General features: G+C 41.2%; 1 protein-coding gene across 1 annotated transcript; it reads left to right on the top strand.

The window, feature by feature from the left end:
* The first annotated feature begins 386 nt into the window (after positions 1–386).
* Positions 387–20543, top strand: LOC106607129 (TRIO and F-actin-binding protein-like). Its single transcript, XM_045720424.1, has 13 exons — positions 387–820; positions 2410–2466; positions 3057–3125; positions 3246–3335; positions 3464–3573; positions 5120–5552; positions 6236–6470; positions 6664–6775; positions 10061–10220; positions 10375–10488; positions 11469–11555; positions 17740–17940; positions 18060–20543. Exons 1-12 carry the CDS (start codon positions 815–817, stop codon positions 17899–17901), a joined length of 1635 nt encoding a protein of 544 aa, XP_045576380.1. The 5' UTR covers positions 387–814; the 3' UTR covers positions 17902–17940; positions 18060–20543.
* Positions 20544–20754: the final 211 nt, after the last annotated feature.

Here is a 20754-nt window from a genome sequence, read left to right as displayed (position 1 = left end):
GGCTGCTGGGGCATGTGTTTCAAATTCTTGGCCTGGAGTGTAATCATTTGTCCAAACCGTTGGGAACGTTTTGCATCTAAAACGAGAGTTTCTATTGGACAAATGCAGGTAGGTCCCTCCCGTATGATACCGTTTGCTACCGTTTAATAAACGTTTTGCATGAGAATCGGCGTAAAATAGCCTCCTAAGCCTTTATCCTAGTCAGCATAAAGAATCTAGCTACTCAACTAAGGAATGTCATAAATGCTTTGATGTGTATTTTGGTAGAAGCTATGTGGTCTGGAAGTAGGTGTCATTGGTTGCTTTTTTGGCAGTGTACAGTCTATATTTCAATATTCAAGTATTCTGAGAATCCTACTGATCACTTGATTGGTTAGCTTGTTTGCTCAAACGATTCTTACAGATCCGCCCAGGAAGTGGTGAACAGGGCGAGAGTGCAGAACGAAAAACATCGTAACAAACGGCAAGAAAGTTGTGAAATGTTGGCTTTCAAGAGTTGTATGTGTCAACGATGTCTATGATCTTCAGTTTCTGTTGAAATAGTCCATGGGAAATGTATTTGGTCGATAAGATACGGTTCACCGACCAAGATGGGTAGAAATGGCGGGGTTTGTTTTATTTTTTAGCCTTCCTGCTAGGCAGACAAGTTTTTAAGCGAGCGGGTCAGCAGGTAGAAAGCTGAAGCAATAATTATTCTACCCCGATCACATTGGTACCAAATAAACTTGTTGGACGAGTAGGCTATTGCAACAATATTTTTTTATTTGAAGTGTATACTTGTTTTTCTCTCAACTGCCTCCTGGGTCCTACGAACATGACGGTACGTTTGCTCTTGTGCCTTGGTGCCACTACTTGAATTACATTTACATGTTTTTGTGTGCCTATAACTGAACCGTGTTCCAAGGCAATGTTGCAAGAATGTTTAATTGTTCGCCGCAACCACTACATGGAACATTGGGGTTAAAATGGTTACATTTTTATTCGAGGAGTGGGTGTGTCTATATTCTTATGTTTCGTGGCCTTTAATTCTTTGTTTTATAGTTTGTTTTCTATACATCACGCTATGTTTTTTGCGTGCCTGTGATTTGTGCCATTGCCAAAATGTATCAGGGCTAATCAAACATGTATGCGTATTGTATTTATGTAAGCGCATTAGGGTTATCCAATTGTTTACAGTTCTAAGTGTCAATTAAATTGGAGCAACATTGAGCTCCATATGTTGACTGTTTGCATGTGCAAACGAACACCTCACCCCAATCGTTTGTTTTGTTAGATCCCTTAATAATTTAGAATATTTGTAATTGGCCTTTGAGGAATCTATAAATGCATGATTATTTAAACAACAGTTTATCCCTTCAAATGAATAAGCAAGTGTTTTTAATGGTATACTTCTGTGTGCGGGTGGGTCATCCTCATCCTGGCACTTCGGAAAACGTTATTTCAGCAAATAGACGTCAACAGCTTGTCAACGATGTTTCATGTTGTTGCCAACGATTCGTTTATTGCATCTAATTTCACAACTATATTAAAGCATTTGTAGGCTAAATGCTTTGAGACACACATACATGCACCAGTATGCTCATAGTTACAAAGATGACACATTTAATTATCATTAGTTAACTCATGGGAAGGTCGTTCTAAGTCTACCTCATGCTGTAACCATACATCTGCCTGTTAATGCTCCTCAGACCTTGTAATGGTTTGGCTGGAACAATGCACAGTGGTGGTTACAATGTGACAACTTATGAGTTCCAGTGAGAACAGGCAGTGATGCCAGGTAGAGGGGGAGGGTTGAAGGAGATAAAGACCCAAACTGAGGAATGTAGATGGGAAAGTTTCCTGATCTTGATCCAGGATCACCTCCTCTGTAAAGTACCTCACAGGTTTTCCCCAGTTCCCATCACCCTCAAACTGTAAGGATTCCTAGAAATAGTTGAGGCTGCAGTGGTTAAATGTCAGTAACGTATTAGTCCGATTTTTAAATCTATAATCCATCTTTGAACCCTAGAAGCTGTTAGTATTAGTGATGTTGATGGTGAAACCTGGGGTCTCATTCTGACTGTAGATTTAATGACCTTGTACATCTCTCTACACAGACATGGGGAACTAGAGCAGAAGACTATGTTGATTATGTTACTGTTAGCAATCTTTGTTTTTCTGTCATCACTCAAAGGCGTGCTTTTTTTGTTTCCTGTTGCCTTTAACACTTCTAAAAACCCTCAACTTCCATGTCCTCACACATTTGAATGTACACGCAGGTGTTTGTCATGGTGCTCTAACTGCATGAAACGCCTGTTGTTCTTTGTATTGTGAACATCCTACGCTGGCATCCTTTGTTCTACTTTTGTGTTTGTCTCACTTCTTCAAAACGGTTCCGTTAACCCGACACTTTGTCTTCTTTCCTTGTAGCCCGACCTCCTTAACTTCAAGAAGGGATGGATGTCAAAACTGGATGAGAATGGAGAGGTGAAGTCATGTTTTTTTCTTCATTTCTTATGACTTTCTTTCTTGTCTTATCTAGTCAGGAGTCATGTATCACTTGTTTATCTGTTTTCTTGTTTCTTTCTAGCTCTTCTTCCCTTCTGGTTTCTTGTTTGATTCCTCGCCTCCTTTCTCTCTCCCTCTTTCCCTCTCTCCTAATGAGAAAGCTTGTGCGTAAGGCGATAGCTGCAGACTATCCATGTTATCCCAGTAATAGCTTGGTGTGCCCAGGCAGGCACAACCAGTATGTTCTAGCAGGATAAGACTGAGTATGAAACGTCCTCATATGAGCTTGTGGCTCATTGTGTCATCTATGTGCTAGGTTTGTATGTTATGAGTTTGAACTCATTTTGAATTCACCGTACAAACACTCAGATGGCCCATACATCACTTTAAGCACTGTTATTATACTGGTCATAATGTCTTAAACACTGTGTACTCCATAGGTTTCATTGGTCCATGTTAACTTGATTTGAATGTCTTGCTGTTAACTGTCACTTTGCTGCTTGTGTGCATTAATGCATCGGATAGGTCAAATAGTGCTGGTTTAACTGGTGGCCTGTGTCTGTCTGCAGTGGAAGAAGCACTGGTTTGTGTTGACCGATGCTGGTCTGAGGTACTACAGAGACTCTGGGGCGGAGGAGGTACGTTTTCAATGGCTTCAAAGTTATTTTGACTATTGCAATAATTGTCTTAGGGATACATTGTGAGTTATTGATATGTGTCTGAAGTCTTACTTGTTTGTTCCTAACTGTGTCTTACAGAAGGAGGATCTGGACGGGGAGGTTGACCTGAAGTCTTGTGTAAAAGTGTCTGAGTTTGATGTAGAGAAGAACTATGGATTTCAAATACAGGTGTGTTTTTCACTGTTCCAATTATTTTCTATGTTGTGAGGATGATTGACAGGTATTTCAATGATCTCTTTCCCTCACCACACCCTTTCCATTTCTTACTCTACTCTTCTCTCCTCTCTGTCGGTCAGACGAGGGAGGCAGTTGTCACACTGTCAGCTATGACTGCAGGGATCAGGAGGAACTGGATTGAGGTTCTGAGGAAGTGTGTTCGGCCCAGCAGCTCTCCAGACCTTACACAGTGAGTTCCTCCTCCCTCTGTGTCCCAGCTGGCAAATACACAAGTCACATAAAGAGGCCTATTGTTTTCTTATACTGGTGTACAGGTGGGCTACTAAGTCCTTGGGCAGTTGTGGATTACTTCAAGTCTCATTAATCATTTGTAATGTTATGTTGCTTACATAGTGAATCACCAGGGATTTCTTTTATGTAGTGATATTGAGTGATGGGGCTGTTGCGGTGACCATATTACGGCCACACCGGCAGTCATTAGTCATGACCGCAGTAAAATTCCACGTGACAGTTGAGTCACGGTAATCTCCTCTTATGCACTTGGGACATGCTTGGGTAGTACCCAAGTTCCTAACAACCATCAGGTCCTAATGGCCTGGTGCTCAGGGCTCTATAGTCCCTCCAACCACTCTGACAGCAATGCAAACGCAGTCAAAAATCACATCAAACACTAATCATCAAAACAGTCTCATGCTTTTAGAACTCACCTCACTGTGATGATCAATTTGAAGAAAGAAGTTCAACAGCAGGTCGAAACAGAGTAAAACATGGTCATTGTGGATGTTGGTTCAAAGCCTAACACAAGGAAATGGACAGCGCTTTCTAAGATTCATTCACAACACCCATACTCATATTTGCGCTTATGCATAGGCCTATATGAGCCCAAGCCGGAACAAAAACCCTGAATTAAAATTGATTGAGCTGTTATACAATACATAACCTACTGCATATTACACATGGCAGAAAAACATTTTAAAAAATGATTTAAGATGTATTTGGTACGGAATTGGTCTAGCCTACAGAATACTCACTTGATGAGAGATCGGTTGTGCAGCCTGAGGCAAGGAGCACACTGCAAACTTTTTTTTGCTACTTTCTCAAATCCTCAATAGCCTGTAGTCTCATCATGCAGCCCGTATATGTTTTGATTTCTAATGAATTCTAAGGTTTGTATCATTCACAACTAAAGTTGCCAAATAACTATAAATCTAGTGTATAGGACCTGTTTCAAATGATCGCTTTTAAGCTCATATGCGCACTCGTTCCGAATGGGGAAAAATATACTTTCTATTTTATTCAGCTAAGTTAAATTGTATTCTTCTACATATAAAATGATGGCACGGGACTTATAAGCATATCTTGTCAGCTAAATCAACAAGTCTGTCATGGAGCATAGCCAGATAACATGCAGTAGGCCAACTCGTATTCTGTTCTCCTGAAATGCATGTTATCTTGTTTCTTTAGACCTGACTAAAATAAATAATGGATTATTGTGATGGTGTATGTTAAATAGATTTATTACTTCATTTTTATGTAGATGTTCCAAAGGTCTGCATCAGTGGCTTGTATGTGTGGAAGCCAGGAGATGCTAAATGTGTTTGTTAATTAACGGTCAATTACCGTGAGACAGGCAGTCTTTTGCATGACAATAACTGGCTGACAATAACTGGCTGACAAAATGTAATGACGGCCACAGCCCTATAATACTGTCACTTTATCAATCTGCGCTCTCCCTCTGTCTGACTTGGTCTCTCCCTGTCCTTCCTCTCCTCCAGACTACCTGACAGCAGTAGTGACAAGGAAAACTCTCGCTCCCTGGCCTCCACTCATCGACCACCTTCTCGCCACGGTGATGCTGGATCAGAAATCACCACCTCCTCTGTACGCCGATTTGACTGTGTTGAGCTGTCACCAGTGCCCGTCCCCTCCAGCCCTCTGCCAGCCACTCAGAGAGAGGCAGGGGAGGGGCAGGGCAGGGAGCACGCCCAATGGCAGGAGGAGAGGAGCAGAGATATGACCAGTAGCACATGGGAGCAGGTCCTGTCGAGGAAAGGGCCGGGTGTAGGCTCAGATCCCAGGATAAGAGCCGAGGAGGAAATTGAGAAAAAGTGGGCAGAGTTTGAGCGGCTGCCATTAAAGGAGATGAGGTCACTACTGCCAATGGGCTCACGGTCCAGCCATCCAGCCAATGAGGCGCTGCAGAGGGAGGTAGTGCATGGAGATGTTTTTCAATTTGCAAACACAATAAATGAATGCAAATTTAATCTTCATCTAGATGATTCATCTACAGATGAAGTTTAACTCTTTAACACTAGGCTTGCTCTATTATGCATGCAGGATGGTAATCAGGCCCTCTTCAGTAATACTGACCCTGTCAGTCTTCAAAATACCAAGGCGGAGGGTGTAATGGGGGCTTAGTTAGCAATACCGGTTTCCCCGGAAAAATAAAGTAAGACGACATTTCTCTGGTTCTAGAACTGAGTTTATCAGATGTCGATAGTGGAAACACTGCTGAAAGTCTCATTCCATCTTTGAGTGATGTGTCATGTGATAACATTGTATAGTGTGCTGTTGACTACTGTATCTTCACAGGGGTAGTTTTAGGACTCGTGCAGACCATACAATCATATCATGGGGTTGCGGGAATCTGATCCAGATGAATTTACTCCTTGCACTGTCCCTTTGTCTATGACCCATACAGTCCCTAACATTGCCTTTGAGACACATGACCTGCATGATGTGTGGGATTGATATGACTGCATGGAATATGGCATTCAAATCCCCCATCACGACTCGCATGTCAGTTCGGTTCAACCCAGTAATTACATACCCCGCCGCCTCTCTTTTTCTTTCAGTGAGCTTTACCGCCTCTATACCTTTGTGACACTCAGGTGGCGTCTCTGAGGCAGCAGCTGGAGCGTTTGCAGGGTGGAGGATGGGGTGGGGGGAGGGTGGGGGGAGGTAGCTGTGGTCGGGAGGCTACGTGCGGCCGCAGCCTTCAGGCCATGGAGCGGGCCCACAAACAGGCCCTGGAGGAGCTGCAGAAGCAGCATGCCCGTGAGACCCGAGAGCTGGAGAGGGACAGGGACCGGGTGCTGAGGGAGGAGACCCAGGACACAGCACAAGGTCAGGGGTCATGGGGTCAAGGGTCAAAATTGTGCATAGATGTCATTAGCACGCCAATTCAAGGATTTTTGTTGTTTGAGGCATGTGACGTCAGAATGGAACAGTCAACACCACAGCATTTCATGGGGTAATACAGTTTGTTTGATTTTAGATCCATTAACATCACATCCTCCCCTTTCTCTCGGTGGTTTAGTTATGGAGACACTGAAGAAGGCCCACAGGGAGGAGCTGGAGAGAGAGGTGGAGAAGGCAAAGAGGCTTGGTGGAGGGAGTGCTAACACACAAACTCTACGCACACAGCAGCAGTGAGTGCTCAAAACACAACCCGTTCCTTACACACACCTTTACATACATAGTACACCCTTTCTTTGTACCATAATTTTAGGGCTGGGCAGTGTACCGTTATTTGATTATATACCGGTGTTGATGCACAGACCGGTTTGGGTTTTTACTTTACCTTCTATAACGGTATTTGAATATTTGGTTTGTTAAATGTGATAAGCAACTCCATGTGTAATGTCCGTTTTTCTAGTTTACTCAGTTTGCTACTTCAGTCGTCTCACTCCTGCTGCTACATGCCGCTTCCCATATCAAACCCTGCTCCCTGTCACTCAAGGAGAGAGCAATTGCTTAACCATGGAGTCACAAGCACTTTCTTTCCATTCACTTTGCAGTCTGCATGGTCAGATGGCTGCAAGAAAATGTTGGTGACGATGTTGCTTTCCAAAAAAATAAAAATATTGGCATAATCTCTCAAGGAACTACACTGGACCTTGTGCAAACTGGAAAATGCATATCCCAAGTCCGCATTTATTATAGCTGGGGACTTTTAATAAAGAAAATCTGAGGAAAACGCCACCGAAGTTCTATCAACACATCGCCTGCAGTACTCGCACTTTAAAAACTCGAGCATTGTTACTCTCCCTTCCGGTAGGGGCTACAAGCCCTCCCCCGACCTCCCTTAGGTAAATCGGATCACGACTCCATTTTGCTACTCCCTATAGGCAGAAGCTCAAACAGGAAGTACCCGTGCTAAGGTCTATTCACTGCTGATCTGACCAATCGGAATCCTTGCTTAAAGACTGTTATGATCACGCGAACTGGGACAATGTTTGGGGTTGCCTCTGAGAAGAACATTGACAAAAGGCACCTAAAGGACTCTCAGACCATGAGAAACAAGATTCTCTGGTCTGATGAAACCAAGGTTGAACTCTTTGGCATGAATACCAAGCGTCACGTCTGGAGGAAACCTGGCACCATCCCAAAAATGTCTAAAAACCTGTTTTTGCTTTGCCGTTATGGGCTAATGTGTGTAGTTTGAGGGATTAAAAAAAAATATGAAGCAATTTTAGAATAAGACTAATGTGAAAAAAGTAAAGGTGTCTGAATATACTCCGGACTCCAACATTGCTCATCCTAATATTTCTTACTTGTTAGATTTGTGTGTATTGTTAGATATTACTGCACTGTTGGAACTACGAACACAAACATTTTACAGGTTACTGAATTTAGCTCTGCCTGAAGTATCCCCTCCAGTGCATTTTACCACTAAGCCTATGGTCAGGGATGGACAAAAAGGACAAAATACAGATACAAAATACCATAAAGGTCAATATATCAAAATAAGCTACAAAATACCTTTTTATTTTTGTAATGTATGTCATTAAAATACATGTATTTTAAAATACAAAAATGTATTTGCAATTAGCTGACCCGAACAGCAACAACATTCTCAGTAAGGGTTACAAAAACATTTTACTTGCCATGACTGATATGCTAGTTGAGCAAGTCACTCTGGATAAGCGTGTCTGCTAAATTACCAAAATGTGTAAGTGAAAATGAACATGCCAAAATAAACTGTGAAGCACACTGGGTGTTATTTTTGGCCTTGTTTTGGGGTGGAGCTCAATAGAATAATACTCAGCATGCTTTGCAATTGTTAATTTGTATATACATTTCTATTTAGTTAATTTATCAGATGCTCTGATCATGCTATAGTCATAACATTTTGTCACGTGCTGAGTACAACCTGTGTAGACCTTACTGTGAAATGCTTACTTACAAGCCGTTACCCAACAATGCAGTTCAATGCAGAAAATATTTACGAAATAAACTGAAGTAAATAATCAACTAAAAAGTAACACAATAAAATAACCATAACAAGGCTATATACGGGGGTAAGGGTACCGACTCAATGTACAGGTTAGTCGAGGTAATTTGTGCATGTACAGTGCCTTCGGAAAGTATTCAAACCCATTTACTTTTTCCACATTTTGTTACGTTACCTCCTAAAATTGATGTTTTTTTTTTTAATATATAATTATCAGCACTCTACACAAACTACCCCATAATGACAAAGCGAAAACAGGTTTTTAGACGTTTTTGCATTTTCTTACAAAAGTATTCAGACCCTTTGCTATGAGACTTGAAATTAAGCTCCGGTGCATCCTGTTTCCATTGATCACCCTTGAGATGTACAGGCTTCCTTTTCATTCTGTCATTTAGGTTAGTATTGTGGAGTAACTACAATGTTGATTCATCTTCAGTTTTCTCCCATCACAGCCATTAAACTCTGTTTTAAAGTCACCATTGGTCTCATGGTGAATTCCTTGAGAGGTTTCCTTCCTCTTCGGCAACTGAGTTAGGAAGGATGCCTGTATCTTTTGTAGTGACTGGGTGTATTGATACACCATCCAAATTGTAATTAGTAACTTTACCATGCTCAAAGGGATATTCAGTGTCTGCTTTTTTTTTTAACCATCTACCAATAGGTGCCCTTTACGAGGCATTGGAAAACCTCCCTGGTCTTTGTAGTTGAATCTGTTTGAAATTCACTGCTCGACTGAGGGACCTTACAGATAATAGTATTTGAGGTAGTCATTCAAAAACCATATTTAACACTGAGTCCATACAACTTATTGTGACTTGTTAAGCCCAATTTTACACCTGAATGTATTTAGGCATGCCATAACAAAGGGGTTGAATACTTTCAGCTTTTTCTTATTTTATTAATTTGTTAAATTCTAAAAACATAATTCTACTTTGACATTATGGGGTATTGTGTGTAAGCCAGTGACACAATTTAATCTATTTCAAATTCCGGCTGAAACAATGTGGAAAAAGTGAAGGGATCTGTTGCGCATACAATGTTAATGAACATGACTTTTGTGTGTCAATTATGATTTTTGCATTTGTGGTTAATGGGTGTGGGCAGAGGTTTCCATCTTAACCACTGTTGTAGCAAAATGTCTGTACCAAACCACTTTTGTAGCAAACCACTGTTGTATTAAACCACTGTTGTACCAAAATGAAAACAGAATTACTCAGAACAAAGCACACCCACCCTCACCACCATTTTCACGGTTAGAGTTTTTTGGAAGCCTGCATGTTATTCATGTAATGGTCTGCCATGTAAACACAACCTGGCTGCTACTGTTTTGACTGTGCACAGCCAGTGCAGAGTGTCAAGTTTTCTACAGAATATCAGTAGTGTCTCCAGTTTTGCTTTTAATCTCAGGCATAATATTGTATTTACTGTAATATACAGTTTCTATAAATGTAAATGTTTGTATCCTCTCACGTCCCCACAGGTTAGAGACCCAGGCCCTGCAGAGGGAGCTGTCCGGCCTGTCTGAGAGGTACTCCCAGAAGTGTCTGGAGCTGAACAGGGCTGAGCAGAGCAACGGGGAGAGGGAGAAAGACATCGCTCGCAAGGAGAGAGAGCTGGAGCAGCTGAGGAAAGAGAACCAGGTGAGCCAGGAGTCTGGAGGTCTTTATCATCTGCTCCTGTGCATTTAACCTACTCTACCCTAACACTTTTGTTATAGACAAGCAATGCCTATCTATATGATGCATTCAGCGGTTTGTCAGTATGCTCAATACTGTCAATGTTTTCACCTTTCAGGACCTACAGGCCCGTTTGACAGAGGAGATCAGCCGCATGCGCTCCGTCGTCATGGGCCAGGGGTCGGAGGGCGTTTCCCATGACAACCAGGACAGGCCGTCCTGTGAGCTGGAGGTGGGTCAGGAAGAGGGGAGGAGATAAGATGTAGAGAGCCCCTCAACCATAACAAGCCTCTCTACCTACAACAATGACATAGGGGGCACTTGTCTCATGTTTGAATAGAAAGGGAAGGTATTATGAAAGGCAGCGTGGAGTTAGTTGGTCACTATGTAGGGCAATGCCTTGAAGAAAGTGTGTGGTGTGAATTTTTACGTAAATGCATCATTGACTGCACACTGAAACACACTGCCCCCTGTTGGACGCTGTGCCCCATGGAGACACCAAAGGTGTTTTTAACACACAAGTGAATTTATTAAAGGGTGACTGCACTTCCTGATTTGGCCTCGTTTTTAGATTTGGTTCATTAAGTAATGCTAGCGGCCATGACTGAATTCAACCGAGAGTTGTTTTGGGGTGTGGTTTGATGTGGGTGTCGTGTGTGTTCGCAGGTGGGAAGAGTTATTTATTTTGCCAATTATCTTCAGTCGGCTATTGTGTGACCGTGGCAAAATTGGTTTGACTTTGGATAGCCTACCTCCGGGGCTAGTTGAATTTCTACAATTTATATTTGGAGGTTAAGTCATTGAAATTTGGAGCTATTGGACTTTTAACATATCTTCCCATGTACATTGTGTAATTTACCGATGGTCCCTAACAAGTCAACCCAAAGTTACCACAGGCATTACGATCGGGTTGCGTGCAGCTGTACACCGAATTGATGATTACCAGATGTGGACAGGATTGAAACAAACCCAACCTTCATTTATGCTGAGTTGCGGTTAATAAAGACGAGTCTCACAACTCTGTTTTGGATGAGACTGACTTTATGACAAATTATTCTATTTACACTTTTTGTAGTCAATTTTGACAGAGTAAATGTTTCTTCAAAATAATACGTTTTTAGGGACAGTTGCTCTTTGTCTGCTCAGTGTCTTAGATGTTGGGTTGATCACTCTTGTTAGCTTGTAATAATATTATATTTTGTTTTGTCACAGGTTCTTCTCAGGGTGAAGGAGAATGAGGTGCAGTACTTGCACAAGGAGATCAGCTGTCTGAGGAACGAACTTCAGTTCCTGAACACGGTACTGGTTCACTGTGTATTTGTGTGCAGGCATAAAGGTCTGTTTTCATCTGTTGACGGGTTGGCTGACAACGTCACAAATGATGCGTGTGTATCGATGTGGCCGGAAGACATGCATTATAATTCTGAACGGTCAGATAACTAGGGGCATGTCCATGTAAAAGGACCCATAAGCACCAACGTGAAGTTCATAGGACCATGTCAAATGAAAGATAAGAACCTATATTTTGGGGAAATTAATGCATAAACCAGGTTTCCATCCAACCTTTTTATGTGAGTTAAAAAAAACAAAAAACATTCACGACAGGCCTGATGGAATACAACATTTTTTTGGTAAACTTTCCAAATGTCGACACAACAAAATACACTAGACAAGGTGGCATCTTTTTGTGTTGGTAAAATGACGCAAGAAACGTCAGTAGAAAAGCTTTTATGCGCCAATATTGCTACAATATGGAAGTAAACCTGGAGTCATGTGATGACGTGTGTTCTTCCTACAACGACTCATCGGGAAAGCATGCTGTTTAGTAGGAAAGCATGCTGTTTAGTAGGAAAGCATGCTGTTTAGTAGGAAAGCATGCTGTTTAGTAGGAAAGCATGCTGTTTAGTAGATTAAATAAATGACCAACTTCAAAGTGTGGTGAAAATGCAAGGTGTTGAGCTTTATGCTTGTTTCCAATATTGAGGGTCTTGCTCTGGTGACATGATCGTCGATGCTTGGCTGTTTGACAAATTGAAATTCTCACTCTTTTGTCCATAATAATCTCATAATTTAGGGTAATCTGCGAGCTGTTGGCTAGAGCGCATTTGCCAATACCAGAGTGGGTACACTCGCTATATAACGCACAAACTTTTAGTGAGAACCATCAGTAGAGTTGAAAATGTGATGGAAACGCATTTAACTTGTATTTTTTATTCAGTACCGCAAAATATATTTTTATGTGCATTATGTCATCACGCGCACACAGCCGTTTATCAACACAAGTAAATTTGATGGAAACACTTCTCTGATGGGAAAATGTGCATACTCTTGTTTCTATGCATATTTTTGAATATTCACATTACAATCTGTCGCCAATTTGATGGAAACCTAGCTATTGATACATTTTCAACCGTTTTCCAACTTAAAAATGTGGCATAAGTGAAGGTTTTGATTTGTGGATAAACAGATGGAAAAGGGGTCTTAGAAAACATCTACCAGAAAGTCTTAAAAGGTTTTAGAAATACATAATCAAAACACAGAATGTTGAAGACCCCTGCCAACTAATATCAGCACTTTGTTTCATTTTGGAGAAATTGTTTACCTTCTGTAAGTCTAGGGAATATTGCTTTGTAGTTTCATTACCAAAAACTAAGATTTTTTTCTAATTTCTCTCCCTCATGAGCAGGGAAGATGAAAGTTCATACAGTGCATTTTGGAAAGTATTAAGACCCCTTGACTTTTCCCACATTTTGTTACCTGACAGGCTTACTCTACAATTGATAACATTTAAAAAAAAATCCTCATCAATCTAAACACACAATACCCCGTAATTGTTTGCCGTGAATTGTAAATAAGAATTTGTTCTTAACTGACTTGCCTAGTGAAATAAAGGTTCATTAAATAATGACAGGTGTTTTTGCAGGTGTTATAAATAAATAAAAAAATGCATAAACGGATATAGTTAGGTATTCAGACCCTTTGTCATGAGACTTGAAATTGAGCTCAGGTGCATCCTGTTTCCATTGATCCTCCTTGAGATGTTTCTACAACTTGATTGGAGTCCACCTGTGGTTCAATTGATTGGACATGATCTGGAAAGGCACACACCTGTCTATATAAGGTCCCACAGTTGACAGTGCATGTCAGAGCAAAAACCAAGCCATGAGGTCGAAGGAATTGAGCTCTACGGACAAAGACAGGATTGTGTCGAAGCACAGATCTGGGGAAGGGTACCAAAAAATGTCTGTAGCATTGAAGGTCCCCAAGAACACAGTGGCCTCAATCACTCTAAAATGGAAGACGTTCGGAACCACCAAGACTCTTCCTAGAGCAGGCTGCCTGGCCAAACTGAGCAATCGGGGGAGAAGGGCCTTGTTTAGGGAGGTGACCAAGAACCCAATGGTCACTCTGATAGAGCTCCAGAGTTCCTCTGTGGGGATGGGAGGACCTTCCACAAGGACAACCATCTCTGCAGCACTCCACCAATCAGGCCTTTATGGTAGAGTGACCAGACAGAAGTCACTCCTCAGTAAAAGGCACATGACAGCCCTCTTGGAGTTTTCCAAAAGGTACCTAAAGGACTCTGACCATGAGAAACAAGATTCTTTGATGAAACCAAGATTGAGCTCTTTGGCTGAATGCCAAGTGTCAATTCTGGAGGAAATTGGGCACCATCCCTACAGTGAAGCATGCTGGTGGCAGCATCATGCTGTGGGGATGTTTTTCAGCAGCAGGGACTGGGAGACTAGTCAGGATCGAGGGAAAGATGAACGGCGCAAAGTACAGAGATCCTTGATGAAAATCTGCTCCAGAGCACTCAGGACTCCAGAATGGGGCAAAGGTTTACCTTCAAACAGGACAGCAACCCTAAGCACACAGCCAAGACAATGCAGGAGTGGCTTTGGGAGAAGTCTCAATGTCCTTGAGTGGCCCACCCAGAGCCCAGACTTGAACCTGATTGAACATCTCTGGAGAGACCTGAAAATAGCTGTGCAGCGACACTTCCCATCCAACCTGACTGAGCTTGAGAGGATCTGCAGAGAAGAATTGGAGAAACTCCCCAAATACAGGTGTGCCAAGCTTGTAGCGTCATACCCAAGAAGACTTGAGGATGTAATCGCTGCCAAAGGTGCTTCAACAAAGTACTGAGTAAAGGGTCTGAATACTTATGGAAATGTGATATTTCCGTTAACTTTTTTTATACATTTGCAAAACAATTCTAAACCTGTTTTTGCTTTGTCATTATGGGGTATTGTGCATAGATTGAGGAAAATGCATTTTAAAATAAGGTTGTAATGTAACAATGTCGGAAAAGTCAAGGGATTTGAATACTTTCCGAATGCACTGTAAGGAACAAGTAATGGTATACCTGTCAATTAGTTATAGTGATTTTACTGATATCAATTTTGTTCTGAATTAAGTGGTTAAATCTCGTTATTACAAAAACAATCTAACGTAATTACTGCAACTGAATTTGCTATAATGGACAATTGGAAGTCACAAATAGGGCTGTTGCGGTGACCGTTTTACCGCCACACCTGCAGTCATGACCGCAGTAAAATTCCACGTGACCGTTGATTCACAATCTTCTCCTCATATGCAATCTATACGTGCTTTGGTAGTACCCAAGTTCCTAACAACCATCAGGTCCTAATGGCCTGGTGCTCAGGGCTCTATAGTCCCTCTAACTACTAACATCAATGCAAATGCAGTCAAAAATAACACAACACTTATGATCAAAACGGTAGGCCTTTTATAACTCACCTCACTGTGATGATCAAGTTCAGCTGCAGGTTGAAAACGTGCAAAACATGGTCATTGTGGATGTTGATTCAAAGCTTAACACAACGAAATGGACAGCTTTTTAAGGTGAAGAAATTCAAAACACCCTCATATGCATAGGCTGAATTATGATTGTCATTATACAATACATAGCCTACCGCATATTGCCCATGGCAGAAAAAAACCCATAAAACAAAACAGATGTCCCAAAGATGTTGCTCTAGCCAATACTCAAATTAAACACATTTGAGTAATCACCTTTGAGTGGACTGTTATTATACATACTGGTTACCTTATGCTGTTCTCCAACATGTCTCCATGAGTCTGGGAGAGAATGACTAGCCCTAGGCAATGCAGTTGGTTTATTGATTGTGCAGGGCTATTTTGAATAGCCTAGTAATGGGGATTTATAGAGAAACTCACCACCATGCGTTTCCATCTCCTCCTCTCTCTCCTTTTATTCCTTTCTCGAGCGCGCAGAGGGACTGTCAACAGTTTAATCAAATGCTTTGTTGCGAAAACATGTTACTATCGATGTTCCCGAACAGATTTCACTTGGTTTCCCAAATGTAAGCACTGGGTAGCTGCAGGAACAGGGTTGGGGAGCCCATGGCATACAGAGTACTGGGGAGCCCATGGCATACAGAGTACTGGGGAGCCCATGGCATACAGAGTACTGGGGAGCCCATGGCATACAGAGTTTGGGCAGAATATCACATGTTGCTCAGCGAGAGCATGCTCCTCAAACAGTGTGAAATAAGTGTTGTGATATTTACTTCTCAGCTGCTCATATTAAGCACATGTTCTGCTGTAAAACCGAAGTAGTCTACCCGTCATCACTGGCAGGCAAGCGTGCAGCCTCCATTCACTATTCAAGTGCAGACAGATGTCTTTTCCCTCTGTTCCTTCCCATTTGATAATGTGCCGTTCTAAATTAAACTAATTATACATATTAGTAAAGACGAGCTTCAATTTAGAATAGTCTGATGGGTGAAAATATGATCACCTTGAGAGAACAGCTGTGCAGACTGAGGCGAGGAACAGAGCACAAGCTTTTATTGCTACTTTCTCTAATCCTCAATAGCCTGTAGTCACATCATGCAGCCCATATATGTTTTGATTTGTAAGACATTCTAAGGTTTGTATCATTCACAACTAACATTTCCAAATAACTCTAAATCTAGTGTAATAGCCAGATAACATGCAGTAGGCCAACTCATATTCTGTTCTTCTGAAATAAATTGTCTTCATATGTTTCTTTAGACCTGACTAAAATAAATGGCTTTATTGTGATAGTGTATATTCAATTTATTTATTAGATGTAGATTTTGCAAAGGTGCACATCAGCGGCTTGTATGCAGCTTGGAGGTCTGGAGATACTAAGCGTGCGTGACAATAACCTGCTGACAAAATGTCATGACCGCCACAGCTCTCGTCACAAACCAGTTGGCTCACCTGCTACTGTTTTCCCTTCCACTGGTATTCTGTTATGTTCAGCTCATAACTGTTTTACTTTGTCTGGTGGTCAAACCAAGCGTGTTAAAAATGTCTGTCTGGACAAGCTCTCTCTCGTTAATGTCACCTCGCCCAGCTCTTACTTACACCTACTCATGAGCCCCCTCTCTTTCCATTAACTGTAACTAGCATCCTCACCCACTGAGCACCGACCGACACGGGATGTCGAAATGTATGTCCGCAGATGGGTTCAGATTTGGTCCGGCCCATCATAGACATATGTTTCACAAGTTTGGATAGTACAGTGAGTAGAACAGAGTGCAGTCAAATACAATACATTTATTTAACTAGGCAAGTCAGTTATGAACAAATTCTTATTTACATTGACGGCCAACACCGGCCAAACCCGGACGAAGCTGGGCCAGGGACCCATGATGTAATTTCGTTATCGTAATTTAGTTAACAGATGTAAATCCACTTCACTTACTGTAGTTCAATAACCAAAATAAACTCAAGGTGCCATGTCATAGCTGACACCCCAATCTTTCAATCTTTAATTTTGGAGAAGATATTTAAGAGTTTTGAAAGGGGTAAAAAAAATAAAAACGGAATAATTCAGTTACTGTGTAATTGGCAACGACAAGCTGCCATGTGGGGAATCACAGGTGGCTCGTTTCTGCTCGGTATATCTTATTGATACCATGTTTTGTTTTGACTGATGTCATGTCTATGCTAATATGGCTAGAATTTGCTAGCTAGCCAACAACTGTAACAATGCATTTGAGACAAAATAGTTTACATGTTGTCAACAGTCTAAGCAACCCTGTTCCTGGAGTGCAGCAGGTACTGCAGGATTTTGTTCCAACTAGGCACCATACTTGACCAACTGAGCTAATTAATCAGCTCGGTGATTGCCTAAATTCAACACACCTGGTCTTCAGGTCAGTTCAATCAAAAACAGGTGCCTGCGGATCCTTTCTGTTTTGCCCCATAGCTGCACACGTGTCGGTTTTGTTTCTAAACAATGTGTAGCTGGAGACTACTTTAACTCTACACGCAAACTGGAATGTTAATCTACAAGTTAGCAAAGCTGTCTTGTGTGGTTGATGGCTCCAAGTTAATCACAAGAGCAAAGAAACAAGTCCTCAGGCTATTCTGTCCATCCCAACATTGTATGTCTGCCCAGAGTGGAAGAGGTATACTTTGTCCATCTGATAAACCTGTCTGTGTGCCCTTACCCCTATAGGAGAAGCAGTCAGCCTGTGAGCGGTATAAAGAGGTGCACGGGGAGCTGAGTGGTATGAAGAGCAGGAGCGAGCGGGAGATCCAGAGCCTTAGGGAGCACCTGAGATTGGCCATGGTTGCCCTGCAGGAGGGCCAGAAACTAGGCAACAGCCTGGAACACTGAGACACCGCCACAAGGGCTCTGGCTCAGAGACACAGAGAGGTATAGACGTAGCTCAATATTAAGAGATACATAGTCATGCTCACACAGCTTTTAAATAGTTGATTACATCGATCTTCTATGAAGAAACTAATTGCCTAATATTGTTTTTGTTTTTCTAGTTGTGTGGACACAATGGTGACTGAAATGGGAGAGGAGCAGAAGTCTTCGCACCAGAAGATGCCGGCTCGGGGACCACAATAGTGCCTTAGCTTTTGATCATTCAGCCGATGAGCGACATAGACTAGTATCAGCTGATCGGTCATATTACACTGGGTCGCGCTAATTTTAATCTGCACTTTTTAAACTTTTTTCTATTGTTGATGTGCGAGAGTGAGTGAATGAAAATATTGGTCTGAGAAACTGGATTATTTGTGGGAAGACTGTTGCTGTGATGTATTTGTGACCTGAAACAGCACTGGATTACCTTTCTCTGCATACCTACCTACATGTAGACCTACTATTTACATGTTGACAGTAGCCAACATATAAACAGTTGGTCTACGTGTTGGCTACTGTCAAAAGCTGAATAAGGATGCAGGATATAATTCTCGCCAAAAACAAAACTATTTTCATTTGAGCATGGATTTGTACAGACTGAGTCATTCCATGCCATATCAGCAAGTTATGAAACCCACCATCTCAGATTATTCCGAAATAGTTTCTGTAATTGGCAATGGGTAAGATTGACATTCCTGAAACATTATTTTGTTGAAACTTAATTTTATCTCTGAGAAACGTAAGTGATTGCACCCAAATTGCCACTTTATTTTTATATAGAATTCAAGGATTCAGATAATATTCAATAAATATAGTTCCCAACATCCGATTTGGACCAATCTTCTTCCTACTAATGAGTAAGACATGGGGAATCTTATAACATTGTCAAAAGCCACCCGCGGACCCACCACATCACATGCCAATCCAACCCCAACAACCAGTAGATGGTATCAGTTGTCTGTTTTAACAAGTAGTATGAAGCTGCTGCTTGGAGTACTGCTTCTCCATACTATGTAATGTATTCCCTAGGAATCTGGTGATTTTTCTTATCCCTCCCTGTTCAGAGAAATGAATAATTGAAGTTACTTGCATTATTTACCATAAAGTAGTGTGAAAGTACTAGGTTTTGACCACTAGATGCCGTGGTCCTGCTATACTGCCGCACTCATCAATTTTGCTGGTCTCTTGTGTTTATTAAATAGATCACAACATTTCCTTTGCAACTTTGTAAACAAAACCAATAGATTTGGCTCATTATGAAAATACATTGTGTGGTCATCTTCAATTTCAAGCCAGTCCTCTATGAAAGCAATTGAGTTTGTCATTTTATGCTTAATATGTGGCCAGGACACTGCCCTCTTGTGTGCGGTTCTGGATTAGTTCCTGTTAGACCATTCCCGGTGAACAAGAAAACCATTTAAGCTATAGAAGTTCTAATGGTTTCAATGTTATGGTCTTCAATGGTATAAGTCTCAAACATACACTGTATAGTGTTTTGTAATGGTATTGGTTTGGATTTAATGCGAAATTTCACTAATCACAATGCTGTTTCCTAATAATTTTATTGAAAAACTTGACTGCAATGTATTTTATTAGGGTTGTCACATTTTAGTCCCTAGCCCATTTCTCCATCAAAGTTTTGGACTTGTAGAAAAAGTATTCATATGAGAATTACACCATAGGGATAGCCCTAAGAAAGCTGCCACTTGTTGGAATATTCAAGGAACTTGTTGAACATAGCTGGAACTGTATACTGGTTGTTGGGATGGTATTGTTGTGGGGGTGGCTTTTGACATTTTTTGGGGGTCTTACTTATTGGTAGGAAGAAGTTTAGTCCAATTTGGGCGCAATCAATTAGTTTAATTTATGAGATCAAATTATATTTAAACAAAATAATGTTTCAGGAATGCTAATCGTATCTCTTACTAACTACAGAAACAATTTCAGGACAATTTGAGAGGGTGGGTTTCGAGCCTTTTTGTTGTGCTGTTTGAAGTGGAACGACCTTAATGTTGTATATCAACAATGGTTGCTCAGTGATTGTCATTGTACGCATTTTACTTCGCAAACCTATTTGTCGCTTTATTCAATGTAATATCATCTTACAATGTGGGTCTCCATTGTGAACATACACTTTTACAACTATTTACCATTGGGATTGATACAGAGAAGTTGGTTTGGTACTGTAAATTCCTGGGAAGCCAAATTGGAATCAGTCATTCCTCTAGTGTGTAGATACAAGTCATCTGAATGTGTGCTTTTTGGTTTATATAGTGCCTTCTGTGACTGGAGAGTTGCTTGTAGAAGTTCGATGAAATGTTGTCTCGCAAGAATTCTTGATTTTTGATGAGGCTAAGAAGATGCATGTTGCGATTCTTTACCAACATCCGAACATTGTGTAGGCATGATTGTTTGTGCCACAAAAATGTCTAGTGTTGCGTCAATGAGCCAATGTTTTTTTTTTTTTATATATATATATCATGTATTTTGTGAGATGATAAAGTAGACAAATGTCTTTTGACAGTGTTTTTAATATTTAATGTAGGGCATGCGATATCTTTGTAAAGTACCCTCGTTTTACAAGCAATAAAATGCATGTTTATACAGCCGTGTGAATCATCCATATTCAGCTGACTTACACTAGTCTCAGAACTCTGTACTAGGCCTAACTCGTAATGGTTTATAGGCTAGTCTAATGGCATGAGTGAGGTCGGGCACTGATGTTGGGTGATTAGTCCTGGCTCGCAGTCGGTTTTCCAATTCATCCCAAAGGTGTTCGATGGGGTTGAGATAGTGAGCCCACATGAAGCAGATAAA

This window comes from Salmo salar, chromosome ssa06 (assembly GCF_905237065.1).
Source record: "Salmo salar chromosome ssa06, Ssal_v3.1, whole genome shotgun sequence".
Classification (NCBI taxonomy): Eukaryota; Metazoa; Chordata; class Actinopteri; order Salmoniformes; family Salmonidae; genus Salmo; species Salmo salar.
The sequence above is the reverse complement of the archived record's forward strand: the minus strand, read 5'-3'. Positions and strand labels throughout refer to the sequence as shown.

Excerpts from the sequence above, each read along its gene's own strand:
- LOC106607129 (XM_045720424.1), top strand. Across the intron at positions 2,467-3,056 it reads AACTGGATGAGAATGGAGAG|TGGAAGAAGCACTGGTTTGT; the intron begins GTGAAGTCATGT and ends GTCTGTCTGCAG. Across the intron at positions 10,221-10,374 it reads AGCTGAGGAAAGAGAACCAG|GACCTACAGGCCCGTTTGAC; the intron begins GTGAGCCAGGAG and ends TTCACCTTTCAG.